This window comes from Dermacentor andersoni, chromosome 1 (genome assembly GCF_023375885.2).
Source record: "Dermacentor andersoni chromosome 1, qqDerAnde1_hic_scaffold, whole genome shotgun sequence".
Lineage (NCBI taxonomy): Eukaryota > Metazoa > Arthropoda > Arachnida > Ixodida > Ixodidae > Dermacentor > Dermacentor andersoni.
Window position 1 is genome coordinate 284,250,333 of NC_092814.1, and position 24,381 is coordinate 284,274,713.

Sequence of the window (24,381 nt, forward strand, 5' to 3'; positions counted from 1 at the left end):
CGCTTGACATCATGCTTGTTAATTTAAAGCGAATGTTTAAAAGTTTACACAACCAATGAAACTACCATCCTTACTTTTTATATAGATGTCTAGTAATTTGCTATCGCAATTGATGCTTCACCTTTTGGGCAAAACTACTACTGAATGAAAGAATGAAGTGCTCAGTACTGTAAAGGACTTTTCTTTCTTTAGGTCACAGCTAACAGGTGCATGTTAGAAAAGAGGGCGTTTTTTATTTCGTTTTTTTTTTGTCACCGAAAGAGGGTGCGCATTACAATCGAGGGCATGTTAGAATCGAGTAAATACAGCAAAATTATGCAAATTCGATATTTATTGACAGTGCAACATAATTGGTGAATGAAGGGGTTATTAGTTAAATAAGAGGAATTGTGAAGGAATAAAAAGGCAAAATGTATGCAACAAACAACAAATACACTTCAGCATGCGCAGAAATATCGCCTCTGTTCTGTAGATGCTGAAGTGCATTTGTTTGCTTTACCGTATACATCTTGCCTTTCTATATTCCTTCACAATTTCTCCTATTTATTTGCATTTCGTTGAAATTAAAATGAGTTGCGAGCCGGCACTTCTGTCCACGTGGTGCTCCTTCCTTTTGTGCTCTCGAGGCTTGTGCAGTGCACGCTTAAATTTACAAGAAAAATTAATGTCAAGTGCACTGTCAGTTACGCCCCACGAAGCCTTTATCCTGCACTTGCATCTTCACACATAATTGTGTGGGAGCCATTACTGAGCCATGGAATATTTAATGTACCAAAACTGCACACCGTGGTGGAGGGCTCTGATCCATTTTTAATTCCACGGGAGTTTTTGCCTCCCACCCCTATCAGAATGTGGCCGCAGCAGCTGGGAGTCTAACCTACGACCTTTCTCGGCAGCAGGGCACCACAGCCACTGAGCAGGTCATGGGAGCCATTCTGCAGGAAAACAAGTGCAACAAGATGCATGCTGAATGTGTTCAAACGAGGGAGCATGCCATTTGTCGACCCCTACTTGCTCACACAGAAACAATGGACCAGCTCTTTTTTCTTTTTTTAGAAATTAGCAGCACATCGGCCTATTTTCATGTCTACAGCAGGGCGAAGGCCTTTCCCAGCAACCTCCAATTACCGATGTGTCGCACTAGCCGATTCCAACTTGCGCCTGCAAATTTCTTAGCAGCACATACCTTGCAGCAAATATTGCTGTTTTACAACATTTTAGTGAACAAGAGCGCCCAAGAAGGTCAAAATAGCTTTATGAATGGCATTTTACTGCTAAATTAAGCAAACTTATTGTCTCTCACCAACTGCAGTAGAAAAGGTCCCCAAATTTTTCGGCATTGCACTCACAGCTTATGTACCAGAAGCAAGCATACCTGTTATGCCGAACAACTTGCTAGCAGCAATTGGGCCATAGATTATGGACAAGTCTCTGTCTCAGCAATTACCAAACAAAGGAATAACTCACAATTTCAAGCCAGTAGTTATCCAAGTCTGTTGTCCTCTGGCTTTTGTTCAAGTTGAAGAGCCAACGACCTCCTTGCTTGTTGCGGCAGTCTTCCCACATGGGCTTGATGCCATACTGCGCAAGAAAATACCAGCTTGCAAAAATTAAACAGCTACGTATGTTAAGTTAAAATAAGCATAACAATATGACTTAACCCCCATTAACATTTGCTTTGGCACGCCGAAGAACATTTCCCACCAACATTGAGAGCTGAACCTACCTGTAGGGCAAAAAGTTCTTGCACTCAGTTTTTCGAAATTGCAGTGGACCACTCGAACAATATCTCGGCATCATATTTAAGCAACCAACATTTTTCAGGTGTTGTGGTTGAAAGCATCACAAGATGTCGACCAGCACTACATCAATGTGCATCACATGTGGCAAATGTAATCGTAGTAATGATATTTGTCAAAAAACACAGTGGTGGATTGTTGTGGGAAGGCAACAATGAGACGACAGGTTTACAAACTGCATGAATGTAAGCTGCATTTCAATTGGATAAGTGCTTGCAGGGTGAGTGAAATAAGAAAGGGTATGTATGCCTTGCCCTTTTTATCTGTTTTTAGTTTAATTTGTAAGCTGAATAACTCACTTGCCCACATCATTCAATTCCTTTTGAATTCACTACGAAGTCATACAAGAAGCCCATTGTCGCGTAACACTCAGTGGTTAAAATAATCTTGCAGAGCCCCTTAAAGGGCCCCTCGCCAGGCCTGGCCATTTTAAGCCGATAAGTGCAGAGCATACAATCCACACTAATGATCACGTTTGAAAAGAATTCCATCGCTACGTGCCGCGGAAAGGCCTGAAATTTCAACCCAAACGCCGTTTTCCCTTGCCATCGTGGCAACCGCGCTCCAAGCTGGACAGTGACGTACTGGTGTCCCTGCGCCTACGTACTCGGGTCCACAGTCTGATGCCGCTCGTGGTAACATGCGACTTCAAGAATTATTCAAGGCAACATCTGTTATTAGTGTGATCTGTTGCTTGAATTGACAAATTGAAGTTTAGAGAAATAATAAAACACAGAAATGGAATGTCTGCATGTTCTTGTTTTACTTGGCACCGAAGCAAGAGAGATCCACTACCGCTTCGTCTGCTTGTTCCCATGGTCATGCAGTCCCATGCGCAGGTACCAAAACTATGCCATTTTCTACCATGTTCCAGCGCATGATCATGCTCTGCGATTCGCTTGTTCTGCCCCAGTATTCGTGTAGCTCTGAATTATACCAATAGTCATGTGTCCTTGTGCAAAGCGCGCAAAATCGTGCCCTACGCAAAACCAGACAATCAGAACAGCTCGAGCGCAATGCCATCAGCAAAAATGCATAGCGCCAAAAAAAACGAGAAAAAAAAATTAAGGTGGGGCCCATGACGTATGCACCATGCAATCCTTGAAGTCCGGAATGGGAGAATGCAGGGAAGTTATTTCGCTTGCAGAGGCTAGGCGGGGCGAGCAGTGGTGCTCGCCTCCCGAAATCATGGGTTCACGGCACTAAATAATTTTTATTTTGGCTATTAATGAGCCAATCAGAAAAATGTTTACGGCAGAACGTTACATGTAACAACTTTCAGCGTATAACCAAAATTTGCTATGGGGCCAGGTGAGGGGCCCTTTAAAGGGACCCTCGCCAGGCCACATGGCGCATTTCGGTTATACACTGGAAGTTGCATGCCCTTTAGGGAGCGTTCTACCGCAAGTCAAATTGGTTAATAAATAGCAGAGATGGAAATATTTTCAGTGCTGTGAACCCATGATTTCAGGAGGCGAGCCCGACTACCCACTTGCCCACATCTAGCCTCTGCAAGTGAAATTCCCTCCCTCCCATCAGAGCCATAGGATCACGTGACGCATACACGACACATGCCCCGGCTTTTATTTATAGTGAAGCTGTTAAGGGCTGTTTTCCCCACTATCGTGTCCAAGTCTAGAAAAAAAATCCTGAAGACAGTGCAATGCTAGGACCCGCGGCGGAAGTGATGCAGGCGTTGAGCACTCCCCATACGTGGGCCGATACCGAAGTTAGTACAATACCAGGCCAATTCAAGGCGAAAGAGAAGCAGGCGTTAACCCTTTCGGGGTCAATGACGTAAATATACGGCGCCACGAACAAGTCCAAAATGGTCGATGCCGTATATTTACAGCGCTGTCTGTACGGTTAAAAATTGTGCCAATTTCCTAACTTTTCCTTCCCTGGCATGTGCTGCTATTATGCAGGAATACAGGCAATTTTTTTCTCGTGCTTCCCTCTCCCGTTTTCGTTGCATGGTTTGTTTCCTCCGGCCCGTCTACCACTTCCGCATTGGCATACGCGCAGGCGGACGTTGGTTAGTTTGGGTTTCTTTCCGCGAGCGGTTTCGGCTTCTTGCGCTAGCAAAACTGATGGCAATCTCGTTACCAATAGCTCAAAGGGTGACCGCCTGTTACTTGCTCGTTCATTGCTCACAGGGGTGCGCATGTGCGAACAATGCCGCCGTGCATAGATTTCCCTTTTTTTCTTCGGAGACTCGCGAAAACCAATTTCCTCTGGTTGGCAATAAAATGAAGATTAGCATAAGTCTGTCACACGTTTTGCTTTTTTGATGGACACACAACCAGTTTTCTTGAGTGGACTCACCTACACAGTTCGATTATGCCATGGATGTAAATATTAGTGTAAGAGCAGAAACACTTGAGACTTACAAAACATTCTAGTGTGCCTTGTGTGCCTAAGCCTTGAACTATGTGTATAACAATGCATCAAATTTTTAATTCTTATAAGTTTATTTCCTTTTTTTGTTGTTGCTATTCATGAATAAAGAGTACATATATACCAACGCAGAGTATTTTTCTCACTTCAGTCACCCTAAAAAAATTACGGTAAATTTTTTTCAAAATAGCCCCCTCTGAAAAATTTAAATCTAATGAGAAATATCGACCCTGGGCAGTCGCATATGGCGAAAAAAATCGGCCCTGCAAGGGCTGAGCACTCTCCATATGTGAGCCTATCCCAAAGATAGTGCAATACCAAGCCAAACCACAGCGAAGGTGAAGCAGGTGTTATGCACTCCCCATACGTGGGCCGATCCCAAAGATAGTGCAATGCTGGGCCGACTTGCAGCGCAGGTGCAGTTCGCCATTAAGGGGCCCACATACACAGCTTCGCTGGTCATCCTTCACAGAGTGGAAGAGGACCGAGTATTTTGCGTTTTTGCTGCACACTTCCGGTCATGGTCTCATTTCATGCAGCGGGCAAGTTTGCACGCTGCACACCACATCTGACTAGCAGTATCTGCCAGTACTACACGAAAATAGGCATATACAAGCAGATCACAGAGCACGATTCCACAGTGGAACATAGTAGAAAATGACAATTTCTTTCTTTGCATGCACAACTGCATGACGTAGGAACAACCAGATAAAACTGAAGTACATCTCTTGCTACGGTATGAAGTAAAACAAAAACAGACATTGGGTTTCAAGGTATCTCTAAACTTTAATTCTATTGAAGGAACAGATAAAAAAAAACTGCTGTTGCTTTGAATAACTCTCAAAGTAACATGTCACTGTGAGTGACATCACAGCACTGCGAACTGCATAGGCACAAGAAGGGTGCACGGCATTTGGTTTGAAATTTCAACTGTTTTCACGGCGCAGAGCAGTAATACGCTAAAGGCACAATCGTCAGTGTATATCGTATGCACTGCGCTTGTAAGTTGTAAGCGTCCAAACCTGGTGGGGGGCCCTTTACGAGGACAGAAAAAGTTTCAGCATATTTTATAGCAATCCATTCAAAACACCATGTGCAGTACAGTTTCATGCATGAAACAGGACTCATTTCGCCGAACACATTAGAGATGGTCCCATGGTATTGCAACCCACCGAGTTGCAAGCCAGCCCAGCCCAGTGATCGCAAGCCATGGCAAGAATATCACCGAAGTGGGCACGCGTTAAATCAGATGTTCTTTCCCTCCTCCCCTCTGCGCTTCTACACATTCATTAATCCTGGTCATTTGCTGTCGGTTCTTAGAGAATCCCTCTTGCCTTCTCTCTCCTATAGACCATTTTATTGAGGGCACCGTCATTTTGCAATCACAGCGCTGTATGGTTCGGCACCGTGCTGGTATGTGGGATCGCGCTGGAGGGTGTACAGCAAACGTGTTGTTGACGACGAGTGGCAAGTTTCACACTTTCCCAGAGAGGTGTCCAACAAGTTGTTTCGATTGGGAAACTTCTTTGTGTGTTGTCACTAAGCTTTTAGCTTTGCTATAACCGCAATATCGAACGGTAACGGGCCTAGAGGCGCTCCTGCAGCTCTGCCCACGATTGAAACAGGAGGCAACTCAAGTCTGAAAACTATCAATACATAAGGTATATATGTAACGTATGCATGTCTAGCCTTGAACTATATTAAGGTATCACTCACGTGACAATAATCAGAGGTGTCTCCATGTGTCATGCGGTGTGCCGCACCAGCGTACATCCCAATCCAGGTAACCGAGAAGCTCCAAGGAAATAAGTTTTGCTAGTTTTCGTGCTCCTAATATTTTCGTGGTACTATTTTCTTTACATTGTTTATCTGGCACCCAGGCATCAAGCTTCACAAAGTAAATAACTGTAAAGTAACTCGATCGACAGGGCTGTTAACATGGATAAAATGAGGCGACGATAGTGGCCGCAAATATGCCACGATCAACCAAACTCATACTGCGTGTTGAGAGATTATGCAAACTCGTAGATCTCTAATGGTGCCTGCACGTGCAAGGGCACCTCACCTACTTGAGAGAGCTGAAAAACGAACAACTGCTTTTTGCAACAGCAGCTTTATTTTCTGCAGTAATACAGGGCGCGATGAGCGGCGTTGACAGCTTGCTGCCGAGATTCGCAAGCACAGGAGAGCCCGTGTGAACTAGGGCTGGTTGGCACACGGTAGGCATGGCTTTGGTTACAGAACAGAAAAGAACACACCTTCATATCTTAGTTGGAGCATACTGGTTTCATAATACGTCCTCTGTCAACTTCCGCCAGAACGTTGGCTGCCAAGCATGATAATCTCAGAACATGTTTGAACAAAATAAGTTGAATGTGCGTGCACAAAGAAAAATTTTACTTCATTCATTTGCAATAGCTCACGGACTCGAATACACGCCTTTTTTACATATCCCACTTAGATCATGGGTGCCAAGTTCCGAGTTCGTCGCCAAGTGCTAACTGGAGACAAAACCTTCCGAACATACACACAATAGTATCAAGTCCTTTCTGTTTATGCTGGCAATACAAAGGGGACGCTTCGCTGCTATTGCAGTGGCGGTGTCCACGAAGCTGCTGCGGCTTAGGAGGCACTTCACGCTTGCTTCCGAAAGTTATTCTTGCAGCTGAATACAGCGGAGTGGTAGCCCGTCGACCTCGAGTCCAACATCGCAGAAATCCCAGACAGAACACATTAGAACCACACAAATTTGCAATTAAACAGCTACCTTTCCAAGCTGCCGCTGGGAGAAAACAATCCCCACATACCAATGTGAGGGGGAGAGCAGCGCGGCGTGTTGGTTAGACTATGTTCCTCCTCGCCGATAAAACTGTCTATAATCCTGCCAAGCCTCCCACAACCTCCACCATGCAAACTGATGCACCCAAGTGGTATGTAATATCTGGTTACCAACTCCATTTTCCGTGACAGCATGGAATCTTACTTCAAGAGTGCTGCACTGCACACATTTAGAATTGGTTGCATTAAAATATTTTTTTTTTTTTTCACTCTTGAAGTTGAGGTTCCTAAACATTTATAATAAAGTTGAAGGGTACATAACAAAGCAAAAAAGAAAATTTCGTGGTCTTGACACATTTATTTGCGTATTTGTACAGTTGAGCCCGCTTATAACGAACCCGAGCGTCACGCGGAATTCGTTCGTTCTATGCAGAAGTTCGTGGTATGTGGGCCACGCACAAAAATTGACATCAATCAAAACAAAAATTTATTGAGAAAAAAAATCGTAGATCGTTGTCTGCCTCGTCAGAGCACACCCAATGACGGCGGTTTCAAGCTTGTTCAAAGCTGCGATGTGTTCGTCACCCAAGGCCTTAAAATACACAAGATTTCTAAGTGCCTCAATATGGCTCACTGCTGTGGTCGCGCTTACGGGTGCTGGCTCCGACGGATCGTTGTCATCGTCCGATGCTTCGGCGTCGCTTGATGCCCGCACTTCCCGGACGGCGGTCTCGTCACAAAACGACTGCGCAACTTCAGCAGCGTCGTCCACATGAACAAAATATTGCCAATCAAGATCGCAGCCGGCCAGGTTAGCGTCAACAACGCGTCGCCACAAGTCGTCGTCAGGCTGGCTTTGTTCAGTGTCTTCAATGCCTGCTTCAGGTGTGTCAGCGAAGCCGGCCTTGCGAAAACAATTCCGGATGCATTCGGGTGTCACTTCCATCCATGCCGCTTTGATCATTTCCATCGCCGAGTACAGCGAGACCTGCAGAGGCACATTGGCAGCGGGGCGATCAACTGCAATCAGCATCCGCTGCACAACACGGCGCCTGTAGGCCGCTTTAAACGACCGTATTACACCCATGTCCAGCGGTTGCGCTTTTGAAGTTACATTTGGCGGCAGAAAAAGCAACTCAACTGCCGTTAAGACAGCTTGGACATGGTGGGCGGTACAGTTGTCGAGAATCAGAAGAACTTTGCGCCCTTTCTTCGCCATGCTGCTGTCAAAGTCAATAAGCCATTCCGCGAACAACTCGCATGTCATCCACGGCTTCGAGTTATGCCTGTAACGCACTGGTACATATGTGTGGAAGCAACGTGGCCTCTTTGATTTACCGATGACAAATGGCAAGCATCGATCGCTTCCATCCATGTTGGTGCACAAAAGCACAGTTAAGCGAACTTTGCTGTGCTTGCCGCCAGCACATTTGCCACCCTTCATAGCGTGCGTTTTGCCAGGCAGCATTTGATAGAATAGCGCCGTTTCATCGGCGTTATACACATCCCTTTCAGCATAACTTGATACACGGGCCAAGTTTTTAGACATCCACGTGTTTATGTCTTCGTCGCTTACGGATGCCGATTCGCCGTTGATGGTCTTGAAAATAATTCCGAGGCGGAGCTTGAAGCGATGGAGCCAGCCATTGCCAGGAGAAAAATCTGTGAAGTCCAGGAGGAACGCTAAGTCCTTTGCTTTGGACAACATCAGCGGCCCGCTGATGGGAACATTGCGTGCTTGAGTATCAAGGAACCACTCTAGAAGCGTGTCAACGTCTGTATATGTGGCTTTCCGTAGGTGCTTCCTCGTCGCGGAGTCCATGGCGGCACTCTTGTAGATTTTGTCCTTCTCTTTTAGTATCGTGGATATTGTCGATTTCGACAAACCATACTTTTTCACCAGTTCGTGGTTTTTCGCGCCTTGGGAAAGGTCTTTCAAGATCAACAGTTTCGTGGCCAAGTCCAAAGCTTTTCGCTTCACTGTCGAAGTAGACTCCGGCGAATCTGCCATCTCGGATAGGCACAGGAGCACACCAGTAGGAAACAACGCCGACAACGCTAGCACAACCACAAGTAAGAAAAAGATAGTCCCGCAGTCGTGCGAGGTGTGAGGCGCGGCGTTAAGGGGGGGGGGGGGGGGGGGAAGGGAGAAGAGGGGGTACAAAAGCACGTGATCACGTGCTACGTTGTCAATTGGTGGAAAACTTCGCCGCTGCCCTGACGTCGACGATGGCGAGTGGGGTCCCGTGGTGAATGAGCTGGCACTTTCGACTTGTGTGTTCACGTTGCTGATGCGTGCTGGGCCGGCATTTTTTCTCTCTCTCTCTCTCGTTATCGCGGCGATCCTCCGTGCCTCCAGCGAGACGCTGCGGGAAAGCCAATCCTTGGAGCGTGCACAGCACAGGGTCGGCGGATCTCGCCACGTGGAAAGTGGTCCGCGACACCAAGGCGTTCGCTGTAGCCGATCGGCTAGGCTCGCGGGCGTTCGTTGTAGCCGAGACCGAGCGCCATAGCCTAAACGTATATTTTGACGGTCACGCCGGACTTGTTCGTGATAAGCGAGCGTTTGTCTTAAGTGGGGCCGTTATAAGTGGGCTCGACTATTTCATTTATTATATTCACAATCTCGCAATAATATTAGAGCTAAACTGGGGTGCGGTCAGAGATCTTTGTCCAATATGCATTCTGTTCAGTTGCTCCAACGTCGCAAAGAGGCAGTATGCAAAATTTGTAAGAATGGGGTGGAGAGAGCAGCCAATGGGCAAATGGTGAACTCCCCGGAAGTTTGCTTCCCTCGTTTGCTTGCAGACAGTATACTACAAAACTAAATGATTCTTGTCTTTCAATGAATGAAATCTTATCTAAAACATTTATTTTTTCTTCCACATGCTTTTGCTCTTTGTCATGCTCTTCGTCTTTTTCTTCTTCACATTTTGAAGTAGTAATACATGTGAGTGCTACAATTTATAACTTCATTTCCCTGTGTTGTCTCTAGGTGGTGTCGCGCACAGTAAGAAAAAAAAAAAGACTGACACAGTGGCGCACTTCTCAAGAGACAACAACATTCCAGTGGCTCGCTGGTACCCAATGATGGACACGAGCTCCCCACACAACCAACGCACTATTTGTTTCGGGAAACGAAAGCGACGTCGGAATTTGCTTTCTGCCATTTCTTCAAATGCGTTTCGCACCTCCACTGCTCTTGTTCCTCCTCAAGCAGCGTCAATGCAACAACCGAAGTTTCTAACGCAAGCGCCATTTTCTAGAATTAAACTATGGATTGGATCCGAACGTGCCATTCCGCGGCCGAAAACGTGTGTGGATCCAACCCAATCCACCAGACGCGCAATGCGAAGCCGGTGTCGTAACAAGCGTATGATCGCTCCTAATTTCCGTCGCGGCCAGTGCCTAGCAGATGACGTGCTCGGTTTTAAGATGATTGACGGGAGCCAGTCGTCATTTTGACGACACCAAAAACCTGGCCGCGCTCCTCGGCGGTCGACGTCGGCGAGGAGTAGGCCAATCGCGTGCTGGTAACCAAACGCGCCGAACAACTATCTCCAATCGCACCCCTGAAGTGCAGTGTTGAACATTATAAAGCAGTACAGTGGGCTATGTTACGAGGAGTTCCAAAGTGAAATACTCAATTTGATGACCTAGAGCACAGTACACGAGCACTTTTCCATTCCACCACAATCAGACTGTGGCTGCCGCAGTAGGGAATCTAACAACCTCATGCTTGGCAGCAAAATGGATTTGAAGGGACACTAAAGAGAAAAGCTAAGTTGACCTGTATCAGTAACTTTCCTTCCTAAATTACCAAAACGGCCACTCTTAACCATGAGAGGAGGCTTGCAGGGTGTCTACCAAGTTTACATTTCCAAATTCCCTTTGTTTTCCAGGTTTTCCCTGAGCGCCTTTGCGAAATTCCCCGAGCGACACAGAACCTTGTTTTATGCCAAGACAGGCTGACACCTTGTTGCCCAAAGCTGTCACTCTTTAGTAAGCATGCTAAAATGCGAACAAAACAACCTATTCCAGTTTGAAAAGTAAGGAGTAGTATTTACTTTATTCAAAAAGAAATCAGAAGGGAGGGGTTAGTAAAGTGCACAGCAAATAAAGTAGCTTGGAAAAAATTTGTAAAACTCATTGCTAATCGAATTGAACATTAAAAATATGAATAAAAAGGAGATGCATGTGGAAATAAATATTTTCGAATATCTCCTTCAGTCGGGAATTATGATTGACCGTCGATACATGCGTGAAACAAAGATGTTGCTCGAGACTCCACTGCAAGCAAAATAATGACTTATAGCATTTTACAATGAGTCATTGTAATTACAGAGTAACTAAATGTTTGAATAACGTAAAGTCAGTCATGCTACATTTCTTCATAAAAAGAAATAAATCCCCTGCTCTAATTACATGCACAAGTTATTCATTGACCTCAAGCATTTCAACAAAAAATTATAGATATATTGAGGTCACTACCGACATGCTCCAGGTAAAATGTCGCGTAACACACCGTAGTGCCTTCACCAAAGCAGTCCTCTAATGATACATCTCACAGTAAAATGGAAATAATTTAGGTTATCAGAATGATCAATTAGCCCTAAGCTTAATGTTTGTGCTCTATTCCTTGCTACTGCTGCACAGAAATGGCAAAAGTAAGCCGCATCCACAAATGTGGACAGCATGACTGAAGGGGATGTGAGCTATTTATATCAACTGACAGCAAGCTCATTGGTATGAGGCCCGAACTTTGTCACAAGTGAGATTCTCTCAACAGCTGGTGCGTCAGTCTCGACTGTCCTGACATACTCTCAGCCCACGCACAACGCCTCAGTGTTGCGGTTGACTGCTTTAAAGAGTTTATTTTGGTTTGGATGAGGGACACCTGCAACTCGGCATCAGTCAACACTTTCTTTGAGCTGAAGCTCCTTGAAAGAAGCAGCGGCACGCTTCCTTTCCTGTCCATTCCTCAATGCATAAGTCCTTTCTGTTCTCGTGCTCCTTCCACCGCGCGTTCATCCCACGAACCACTTAAAGCATCCTCTTGGTCAGTTGTACAGTCAACATCCGATTTTTCAGACTGCTTAGGGGAAGCAAAAACGCCCGAAAAATTTGGCAGTCCAGAAAATGAATGCATGTTTTTTACTGCCCTTAAGGGGGGACATGGGTTGTGGAGATTATTACCTGCATCTTATGGCCAAATCTGATGAAAATATACAAGCTTACTTAGTTTTTCGTGCTGATTTCAAATATGCAATAATCTTTCTTGTAGGTTCATTAGTTCAGGAGATTGACGGTGCTGCCACTCTATTGTTTCCGGAGACAATGGAAACAACTGCTGAGCAGAAATTGAATATTATTGCATAGCTAGATACTATAATGTGCAATAACTGCAATGCTGCAAAAAGTTTTCAAATGAAATTTTAATTAGCCATTCTGCAGGTGATCAAAATTCTTTCCTTGACCTAAGGCTACCACACCAAAAGAAAATTCATAAAATGGAAATATACATACGCACAAATTTGAAATTCTGCTCTCAGCACTTTGTAATATGTAGATTAGGCTTTCTGCTAAAGAAAGAATTAGTGCTCTAGCTGTTCTAGATCATGAGATATCACTTCGACAGTCTAGTGAAGTGACCCAAAAACATGTTTTGAGAAAAGTGAGAAAACGTGCAAAACCCTACTTTATTTACAAATTTACAGCTGTAACAGCTCAGTAGGCACCAGGCATGTAGTCCTGCTGACTCCCAGCTCCGGTGTGCCGCTTTTTGAGGGACTGGCGCAAATTTTGTGATGCTTTGCATTTCTTGGCTGATGCTGTCATTTGACGCCTATATTTCTCGGCCATGAGGGTGCGACTTTGCTCGCTCGGATTTAGACATAGTTCTTTCATTATGTCCTTTGAGGCCCTTGCCCTTGCACACAGCGATGTTCCCAGTATGACCCACGTTCAGTTCGGCGTAAAGTTCGCGAACCGACCGCGCGCAGTCGCTCGTCAGATTACGCGACGCGCGATCGGCCGCTGGCGTCAACTTCGTCTTCACGTAGCTCTGGCACGTTTTCGTGTGAAGAGCCCGACGGCTGATGCCCATCAACGAGACAAACGTCATTGAGCGCGGTCTGTCGGTTCTCCGCTGCCTGCATGGCACGCGTAGCCAAAACGTTCACAGCAAAGGGTTTCATTCGTTCAGCACTGTGAACGCGCGGCGAGCTCCACACCGACGCAATCTCTCCACAATTTGCGCACATAAAACGCAGCTTCACAGCGAGTCCATATTCCCGCTCGTCTCGGACGATTTATAAGGCACCACTGCAGATGTTGCAGTTCGCAAATGTTAATAATGTGTTCACGGCACTCAAATCCACAATCGTAAACGTAGTCCCATCAGGCGGGCGAAGTGCATCGTCGGTGCTGTCACCCACACTCGCGTTTCCTCTCCGTCGCTGGAGCGGAAGACAACTCCGATAGCTTTGCTTTGGCTTTCGCTTCCTCCTCCTCCCGCTTGGAGGGTTGCCGGTAGATCGTATCTTGCCGTACGCGAGCGCTGGGTCGAAGGGTCAACGGCTGGCGGACTTGTCACAGTATCCGCAGCAGCCGATGCGGTCGTTAGGCCTGCCGTTGCTGCATCGACGATTTCGGCATCGGTCGCTGAGGTTGTGGCGTCCTGAGCGTTTTGCAGTGTTGAGCAGCGTTTTTTGAAGTTTTCGATGAGTGTCCGTCCCACTTTTTGCGCACCAAACTTGTGCCGCGTTCGAAATTTGCGTTCCGTTTCAGATATCGCGTTGACACTGGGGCAAGATGGCGCATCTCAGTGCGCGGCTCCAAGCGCGGAGCAGACGATGGCCATGCAGTTCCGCCAATCGGGAGGCAAGCTCAAGTCACGTGCACCGAGTGACGAATAGGAGGGCGTTCTAGTACCTTTCTTTGCCGCGCATTTTATAAGTGGCCAATGGCTGAATGGGGCCCGTTCTGGCGGGAATTTGAAGGGAAAAGTCGGCTCTTTCAAATGAGACCAAGATGTCCGCGCTAGCACACGTGGAAGAGCAGGCGCGCGTTTCGGAAAATATGCCGTTTCAGCGCAAGTTCCGCCTGAAATTCAGCTAGTACATGTCGTATAAGGCGTCACTGCGGCTAAAATACTGATGTTATCGGTATGAAATTAACAATATAGATGCAATAATAGCTGTACATTCCAAAAATGCAAGAAAAAAAATCGAGTTTTTTTCGCGATTTTTGGTCGCCACAACCCGTGTCCCCCCTTAAGGGCTCAAATCGCAACAGGCCCGCCCGAAAAGCTATGAAAGCCTACCAGTCCACCTACTATGCATATCAGTGCTTGCACTGTGACAGGAGACAGCGCGTACATGTCTGTATAATTAAGGAATACATACTGTGTACGGTGACAATTGCCCCTTCCCACGTTTGTCAAGCATTACCGCAATACTTAGTGTATGCTTCACCGCGTAACATTGACGTGCTGTGGCGAAGCTGACCTTAGGGAACCGGTATTATGCAATGGGCCGTGCTTTCCGGGCTTCAAAGTCAATCGCGAGGATTACAAAGGCGGAGTCAGTGCCATTGCTGACAGCTGCAAATTGTTGCAATGAAAAACATGGCACTGAACGGCAAGAAGCTTAATAGCGAATGTCGAAGCACCAGCCTAGCGTTTGCCGCGGTAGTTGGTACGGCTTGCCAGCGATTTGCGTGCCAGAACGCCAGTTCAAGGCACTGAGGTAATCAAAACAGCAGCAGTGGTGGCTTTAATGCCGTTTCAGACCTGCGGTAACGGCAAGAAGTCTGGAAAGTCAGACAGCGAAGGTTTCTTTCGTCTGAAATTTCAGACGTTCTTATACATTTGACTCTATAGGGTCTGGCTCCACGAAGCTGTCCGAATTATCAGCGTCCGCAAATTCGATCGTTTATTGTACACTGGAAACTCCTCCAGCCAACGATGCGGCGTAAAAATACAATTCGTTATGATCCCTCTTACTTGAGCCAGCACTACCGCGACTTTCGTTCGCTTTCAATAAAATTACAGATAATTTTCCCTGATAGAAGCACAAATCCCCCGAGTTTTCCCTCGAGTATTTCCAGAGTATTCAAAATCCCAGAGAATTCCTGGTTGGTAGACACCCTGGGCTTGGCAATCCACAAAAGATTAAAAACAGTTCCCTCACCAGCTGGACGTCATGTCATGGATTTCAACGATGTCTGCTTGGGCCTAGTTAACCCCTTATTGCATGAATTTTTATGTCCTTGTGAAAAAAATATACAAGCTCTATTTTAGGCCAGATATGCCTTAACCAACCTGACTTTCCTATGCAAATGCTCGGTTGCAGTTTTTATGAGCCAAAATTGTAGCATATGATATACATCATTCAGTTATGGGGATATAGTTTCGACAATGAAAAAAAAATTTTTTAATTACATGAAACTGCAAGAAACGTTAGAACTATTGAAAAAATGTAACAGCTTTAAAATGGCACATGTTTTACAGCTCCAACTAGTACAAGTTTCATTAAAATTTAGCCCTGTCATCCTTGATCGAATTGATAGCTTCAATACCTATACTCGCAGACTTTTCTTACCCATGAAGCAAAGGCTAGGGAACAAAAGTGCCACTTTCACTGCTGCTGGAAGTAGTCCCGCTGTTTTGTTCACATTTTTAACAGCACATAATTTGAAAGGATACTAACGTACACCAGTCAACTACTAGTATATTATTGTATGTTGAGTTTGCTTTTACGTGTTTTCCCACACCAAAGACCGTCGCATGTTTTATGCATTCCTTAAAAGCAAAATGGTGGCCGCATATTCTGGTGAGCGTTCATTGCTTGCTGTCCCAACAATCAACTCCCCTGAGAGGCTGTTGACTAACTTCAGCAACAAAAGACTGTCGAAGCACACAAGTGTTTTCAACATCTAAGCGGAAACCAAGCGAACCCATCTGGAAATCGCAACCATTGGCATGTACAAACGGGTGAGCGAGCTGACTGCGGTGCTTGCTCGACCAATGCTGTGGTCATATGGCTGCTTCTGGGGCTTTGACACAAGCTGCATCGCTCGCTTAGAACTCAACATATAGAATGGGTATAAACATTGACTCGCATCAAATTGTCTCTGCCTTCACTAAAGTAGAGAAGCTGTGCGAGGTCGGAGAAACCAAAACTGGTGCCAAGCTTGCTCCGACTACATTGCGTATGAACAGTCATGTGCAGAAGCTCCGCCCCCCGTAGCTTTTGCTTCATAGCCAAGAAAAGCTGTCTGCGAGTATAGGCCAGATCATTTCAAGACCTTGATATTATGTTAACTGTTGCTTTGAATAGTCTTACTGGTTTGATGCAAGCCAAAAAAAACATCTCTAATTCTTCAGTTATTGTTGCTGTTATTAGCTCTTGAAACGTAGCAGGTGCCACACTATCTTTATTGTAAACACAGGTGGCATTTTCATTTTCTTACCTATTCTTTGCCAATAATGACGCTAAGAAAAAGTGTAGTGCATACAAACATTTTGCCACCAAATACGTTATTTTGCAAGGAAACAAACATCTACTCTCCTTCACAGAAACCAGAACTGCATGCTGTATCATATATGATACAGCGATTAAAAGGACCCTGAAACAATTTTGACGATTTTCTACAAACATACTGAGTCAGAGTAGGTCATTCTGATCATTAATTGGCGCGTCTAAGTACTCCACATAAAGTGTGTAATTTATTATAAGGTTTTAAGAATGTACATCGCTGCCGATCGCAGCACACTGCTCAGAGAAATTTTCAGCCGCCCCTACCCATATGACGTAAATCACCCAATTGACATCATGTGGGCGAGCCATCCGATTGGCTGCCCAGGGCGCATCATCGATAATTTTTCCACCTTTATGGTGAACAAATGATGTTCGTAGTAGTTGGAATGTTAGTTAATTTGTTTCTATAGAAAGAAAGTAACAGAAAGAGAATCCACAAGAACAATTTCTCACTACACTTGAGCACTTCCAGCACACAAGCGTCGTCTGCTTGTGTTACGTGCTCCCTATTGATGATAGCTCCACTGTCAGAGTCAGTCTCAGTCATTTTTGCGAGCACACTTTGTTGCGTTGTGGACTGCAAACGTAGCAACTGGCAATATGTCAAGCTGCGACATCGTGTCTCATTGCAAGGCAGCAGACGAGTGGACTGGCTGCAGCGCATCGGACTGCCACCATCCGATCAGCGCCAGGATTTGCACGTTTACAGCCATCACCTTAACACCAGAAGATTACCAACGCAATAGCGTTTCGAGAGCCGGTATTAGGGTAAACGCAAGCACAAGGGGACAGGGCCTGGCCGTGTCCCCTTGCGTGTCATTTCACGGGATGAGCAGAAGCACAAATGTGAATGGTCTGCACAGTGCAGCCACCTGGTGGCACAGAGCTCAACCACACACAGTAGCAGTAACAATGTATTCTTTGCTGCTCGTGTACATTTTTCACATTAGTGTAATTGTTAACACGCTTTTGTAAATGTTGAAAATGTTTTACGCTTGGTTAGAGCAATATTAGCTCTTTGTTTGGCTGGTTAAGCTCCGCGCCAATGGGTGGCTGGAACGTGGAGACCGATCAGGCAGCTCACGTACGTCTACGCTAAAGTTCCATCAGCTTGAGTTTATGCCTCCACCGTTCCGTCGAAACGCCCAGCTAGCCTGTGGTTGCCGAAATACCAGACACGTTCGGCACTGACAGAATGCTCGCAACGCACGCTGCTTCGATAGCTCTCGCTTGGGGTCGCCTGCCAAGCAGCTGGTGGAGAGTTTGGAGAGGCTTTGCACGCTCGCTCTTAAAAAACAGAAGTCGACAACACAACGTGCCATCATGACACAGAGCCAGTGAAGGCGGAGCTTAGCCCCGATCACTCGACGAACGAGTTGAGGAGAAAATGCATTACTATGGAGGAGGGTAACTTGTAATCGTCCATAGCTCTCTTAATGAGACTTCACACAAATTGTGGTGCGAATTATCAACTTTAGCTGTACCCTACGCATCTACAAAATTTGTCCGAAACATTTCAGAGGCCCTTTAATGCTTGCTTTATAGAACCAGCCGTATGTATGTATTACTCTATCAAGACATCACAATAGGCTAATGAACAGCAAAGAACCTGATATCTTTATGCACTGATTTTAAGTGTAGAAACAGTGAAAAGAACCTGTTAATGTTTCGCACATGTGACAAGTTATTTTCAGTGCTAAAGTCATTGCTATTTCATTGCTAGAGAGGACACAGACTCCGAATCTGGAGTTTTTCTTTTTGATTCAGTTATGTCAGTTCAATGAGAATGATATGCAGTAAGGAGTTGCTTATTCATCAGAAAATGGGTGTAATCTAAAGGAGCTAAAGACTTAAGAACATCTGAGCTGCAACAGTGAAAATATGAAATAGTTTGAAATCCGTGATGTCGCACTGATGTACCCAAGCAGGAGTTTTGGCAGGAAACTAGAAAAATGAAACTGACCATTTTCTTGTCTAATAATTAACCCTGAAATCAACGAAGATAATTTTGAAGAACATCAATCCAAACTGGTTTAGTGTCCCTTTAATGGCTCTTTAAGGTATCCAAGGGAGTATAATAAAGATATTCCACTAGAACAATAGAATGCCATGGTCTCCTTGTAAAAACCCATCTTCAAAGTACTGCAATATTGTGACTATTCATTTGCTGTGACATAAAGAAAACCAACTATTAAACTCCAGCAGGAAGAACAGATGTTATTACCTTGAAAAGTGAATAGTCACATCCCAGAGGAAGCTTACTGGCCACCTCAATGTGGTTATAGAGGGCCCAGAAGTCCTCAACAGTGTCGAATGAGGTGATCTCTAGGAGGTTCTCCTCCCAGCTACGATTCTTGTCATTTTTGTAGAACCACAAGCTCCACCGATGCTGTAGCGGGTGTTTGATCATTTCAAGTGGTGGATCTGAACATGCTGGAGCCTGTTCAGCTGGCCCAGGCTCGCCAGAGTCGCTCTGCACAAAATCAAGTTCAAGAAATTGCATGTACTAACTTTGCCCAGTTACGAGAGATCCTATTCTCAGCAGGCATTTACTATTACTTAAATGTCAAAATGAACACGCACTAGAGACCTGTACGACTTCGACTTATGGTGTTTAACATCCAGAAACTGCTCAGTCGGGCATGCCTCATTGTAGTGGAGGGCTTTGGATAAAATTCATCCACCTGGGAACATACACCCAAAGCACGGTACATGAGTTTTTGCATTCCAACCCCCACTTCAATGCAACCACAGTGGCTGGGAATCGAACCCACGATAGTGCTCAGCAGCATGCCATTGCCACTTAGCCACCATGTCGAGTCATCCACATGACAGTCTTGTTCAGATCATCCCCGTTGATTTCATTTATCAGTTAATTGGATAAAGTACACACCTGTCAAAAGAATACAGGTCACACCGGGCCTGTATGCATCTGACAAAGCCAGACCATATGGCTTCCGGCCACCCAGGTTGAGGCAGCTCTCTTACATTGTCAGTGTTCCAAAGCTCTAGACATGCCATCTCAACAACCGGGCGGTGTACATGGCACAAAGCTCTTAGTGGGTCCCTCTGAATTGTTTGGTTGCCCAAGGCTCAGCGAAACAAGGTAGTGAATAATTATGAGCAGTTACTCGCACATTCCTTTCTGAAACCTGCATTTTCACTAGCATTAGCTCTCACCTAAACAGCTCGCACAGTTAATGCTCGAGCATTAACTGGCACAACACATTATTTGGCACAACAGCATTAGTCTCCACACCATCCTGCAACACACCAAAGCATCTCTCTGCAAGCTAGACAGCAAAAAAAGCCTGCATCTTGGCTGACTGCAATGCTGCCTTCTTTAGCTTCGACATCTGGCTTGTAGCAGCAGTTAAGATGCAAAGTGTCTAGCCAAGACTACAAAATAACGGTCTGCACCAAGATTGGAACACATTACTTCTACTTTAAGTTTTGGATGTGTTTCTTGCTTATGCCAACATTTAATGGTCGACTTTAATTCTGGGGTTTTACATGCTAAAAGCACAATTTGATTATAATGCATGCCTTAGTGAGGAACTCGGGATCAATTTTGACCACCTGAGGTTCTTTAACGTGTACCCAATGCATGGTACACATGGGTTTGTACATTTCACCTCCATCAAAATCCAGCCACCGCGGCTGGGATTCGATCCCGCACCCTTAGGCTCCGTAGCATAAAGCCACAGCCACTGCACCACCATGGCGGGTAAAGGTTGACTATTTTTGATGATGTTTCCCAAATACGATCTTTCTGGAACAGTATGTCACTGACAAAACTTGCAGTAGCGTTCAACATACGCAGTTCGTACTTTCTAAGACCCTGGAACTCTGTTCTATAATGCAGCATCAGAACGCAAAATTGACCCTGAAAACAACAGTGGATGGACCGAATTTCAAAGCATTTGCTCATCTGGCATGGGCATTACAAAAACAAGATGGACAGAACATTATTTGTAGGAGTTTACTCATTGTTTGCAAAACCTGCAGCCCATTCACAAACCCCCGTTTCCCTCTCGGCACACGAAGCACAAAATTTTAAAACATGAACGACATGCGTAGTCTGCCAACCTGTCACAGGAATGAAACAGTCAAAACTACATCGGCGCCAACACGAATGTCAAAACATTGCTAGTTTGCAAAACAACGTTGGCATGTGGCGGGCCATTCTCGCCACACCAGTTCGCTACTAATGCGTTCAACATAGCCAATGCGAGACCGTCAAATACACAAGTCAACCTGTGGTCAAGTACACGTGACGTTTCACCTAGACAGGCTTAAGCTATGAATACAGACAAAGGAATGAGAGCAAATAACCTCATTCCCTATGCAGATCATTAACCTTCTGTCGCCTTCCGTCAAAACCGTTTAAAGTGCCGCCGCGAACCATTAAAGCATGTAGCACTTCGCTGTGTTTAAACTTGAATTACAAAGCTAAGTAAAGGCTATCAGGTAGTGCAAGAATGAATGAACACAAACACTGCGTGTCACGACTACACTGTTAAACGGGTTCTGGTAAAACGCAGTGCTCCGCACTTGGCGAAGTGCTGCAAAGGATTCCGCAAAGAGATCACAGGAAGACCACAAAGTGAAAGCTGCTATCTTGGGTAAGGAAAGGGTGAGTTGACGCGCCGCCATGAATTGCTATTGCGCAACGGCCACGGGCAGCGCCGGCATCAGCAAGAAACACGCGAAATACACAGATTTTTACAGAGGTGACGATGCCGCGGGGCGTGACTCGGTCACACCAATAGGCGCCAACTAAAGGCATGCGGCGGCAAAGCACGTCCACACAGCGCTTTCGGTAACGCTGGTCATGCGACACGTTCGTGGGTCATGCCTCCGCGCATGGGTACAAATCGGCGCCTACTTAAGCCACATTCCATCTGACACAGAGCCACCCCAAGTTATACAAACACGCCCAAAGCACATGCTACGAAATAAAAAAGGAGTAACACCGAAATTAGACAGTGCAATAAACGAGGAAATATTCAAGCTTACAGCGCCTAAGCCTACATACGAATCCGGCACAGCGACGACCAAAACCATATTGGTGGTGACAAGAGACCCGGGAGCCCTAATCTGCTCTCTCCGGAGTCGAACACACGTGAAGCGTTGAAAATTCAAGTCGGTGCTCTCCGGTGAGGTTTGTAGACGTGACAAGCACTAATCACAGTAAAAAATCCCATAGCCATACCTCCGAATATTTGTCTTCCGCCGCCATATTAGCAAATTTTTAGGTTTCCGTGTGGCTCCGTCTGGCGAATGAGCGCGCGACTGGCACGCGGAGGGTGGGGAGCACGCGGTGACGTCAGCGACGTTAAGTGACGTGAGCTGCGCTGCACGCGATGCCAGCACCGCCAAGGAGAAAGAAATTCAACAAGAGGGAACACTCACGGCCGGTCTCTAGGGGAGCGCGCGCTTTTCTTCTTACGGCCTTCGCATTCGCCGCGGAAGCAATGGGAGTTTTCCTCCAAGAGTTACGCCTTTCGCCGCCGCCAGGGGCGCGACGACCCTACTGCTAGGGACCGCTCTCTGCCCGCCTGCATCTGCGGCGGCGGGCGGTGATCGCCTGGTTTCGTGCTGTTTTTCCGCTGCTTCTTGTTCAACGATTCACCGAAACGAAAGAAAACAAAAAGCAAATGATTTATCTACATGTCAGCCAATAAGTTCACACGTGAAGGGAGTTTTCATAGAAAAATTCGAACCATAGAAACATCAAAGGTCCAATCACCCTCGTTCCTGAAAGGTATGACAGGGAAATGACAGATGTTGCGGTCTGAAATGCCGAAGGTCGTATTTCGGTCAATTTCTTGCATGTCTCATAGTCCATGCCGAAGTTAAGTGCTGGTAGAGAATTTAGTTAATGCGAAGGTTAACGGAATGGTTTATGGTTTATGGGGGTTTAACGTCCCAAAGCGACTCGGGCTATGAGGGACGCCAATGTGAAGGGCTCTGGAAATTTCGAACACCTGGCGTTCTTCAACACTGCACAGTACACGGGCCTCTAGAATTTCGGCTGAGTAGCTTAGCACTCCAACCACTGAGCCATCGCGGCGGATTCATATAAATTTCAATGCCGCCATATTCATGCTTTCTTTTTCTCGCCACATTGTCAGGAATAGGGGGTATCGTCTCCTGACTCGGCTACCTGACGACGCCATTGTCGCCGCTGCTTCCGCGAACGGCATTCCTCGCAGCTGCGTGTCGAATTATGTCTCGAATTCCGACTCATCCGCCTTTACGTTGGTTTTCTAAGAATCCTCCCAAGGTCCGAATTCGCTGATCTTAACAATGTGCAGAAACGCCTGCCAACTTGACTTATGTGCGAAGCGCAGACGTCACTGTTGGTCTGCGCTTGCTTTTTTTTTCCGTGCCTTGCATATTTCTCTCTTGGACGGGGAGTGCTCTCATGGCACTGTGTGCCAAGAAAGTCACCGACAGGAACGAGAAGCCAGCTAATTATGTGCATAAACCATCCAGGAAGCTTCTCAGACTGTGAACTTTTCTTCTTTTTGTTTGGCGCTCTTCTCACTTCCAGAGCGTTGTTCATGCCATTTTCTTTGATGGGAAGTTGTTGATCACTCATGTACTAAACCGACTGAATCTGTAATAGATGTGCGTCAGTCGCGATGCTATAGATATGTAGAGTGTTTCAGCCAACTGATATGTTCTGAACGTAAAACATATTGAAGTTATGGATCTGAGCGCACCGCATTGGACACCTTGAATTTAGCTGTGAATAAATTTGTTTTCGTTTCTCTGAATCCGTCCAGCGTCATGAATTCATGCTAAATCCGCTTTCGCGCAAAACAAAAACGGCAGCGCTTGGGATTTTAGGAGCTATATTTTATACGCTTCGGAATTCTTGGGAATCTGTCATATAAACGCTTCAGGTCGCTTATAATTCTACACACTGGTTAAAACCCGTCAGTAGGCAAACTGAAGAAGCTGATAGATTTGTTTCTCTCCAAATTTAACGGGTAGAAAGTGTTGACGTGAGTGTACCAAAGCTTCATGCGACCATGCAGTCATACTGAAGAAGAGCACGCGATGGCGCGCGGTAGTTATTCTGTTGTTTATAACTCTTAGCTGTCAAATCGAAGAGGCTGATTGCGCGGTCTTTGCATAATGCATAGGGGTGAAATATCAGGACCTGACGGTTACCACTCACGCGGGACGGACTTGGAGCGGGCGCGCGTTCTCCTTCCGCGTGAACGGCGGTCGCAGCGGCGGAGCAGTGGGGCAGTGGCGACCCCACCGCGGTGCGGTGGGAGGCGGAAACAGACCCCATTGCGAAGGCCGTAAGAAGAGAAGCGCGCGCACCCCTCGAGACCGGCCGTGGAACACTCCGCGAAAACGGGCAACAGGAAACACGTCACGCCTAGTGTTAATCCCATCCGTTAGTTGACGCGAGCATCAGAAAAAAAAAAAGGTGAAATGAACTTACAGACGTTTTTTGTTATTCGTTCCCGCTAAATTTAAAGTTTCGCGTATATATGAACTTATAATTCGTGACCTATTTTTCTTACGTCGCCTAGCAACACGCCCGACACGTTCATTTGAGGTATTTGAGGGGTCGCCAGCCGTTCGTGCGCAGGCGCGAGTAAGAGCGGGCGCGAGAGAGAAAATCTGGGGCATGGAGGAAGATCTCTGGGGGCACGGCCGGTCTCGAGGGGAGCGCGCGCTCCCCTAGAGACCGGCCGTGCTGGGGGCTTTTGCTAGGCACTGCCTGGCACGCTGGCACTACCTGCCTAGGCACTACGGAGGAGGAAGCTGGTTCTTTTTCAATGGGGCGGCGTTGCGGACCGTTTCGGTGACCGCTGGGTCTGAAGGGACAAGGTTCT

At 46.1% G+C, this 24,381-nt stretch overlaps 1 protein-coding gene across 3 annotated transcripts in view; it reads right to left on the bottom strand.

Annotated features, from left to right (window-relative positions):
* The window catches only part of eIF4E1 (eukaryotic translation initiation factor 4E1), a 63,751-nt gene extending 41,912 nt beyond the window's left edge, over positions 1-21,839 (bottom strand). For 2 of the 3 annotated variants that reach the window (XM_050195771.2, XM_072284963.1), the window contains exons 1-3: positions 21,536-21,725; positions 18,741-18,989; positions 1,468-1,581 (exon numbers count right to left, since the gene is read on the bottom strand). In XM_050195771.2, coding sequence (XP_050051728.1) covers positions 1,468-1,581; positions 18,741-18,989; positions 21,536-21,583 — 411 coding nt within the window. In that variant the 5' untranslated portion in view covers positions 21,584-21,725. The other variant, XM_050195772.3, reaches the window with a different exon arrangement.
* Between the last annotated feature and the right edge of the window lie 2,542 nt (positions 21,840-24,381).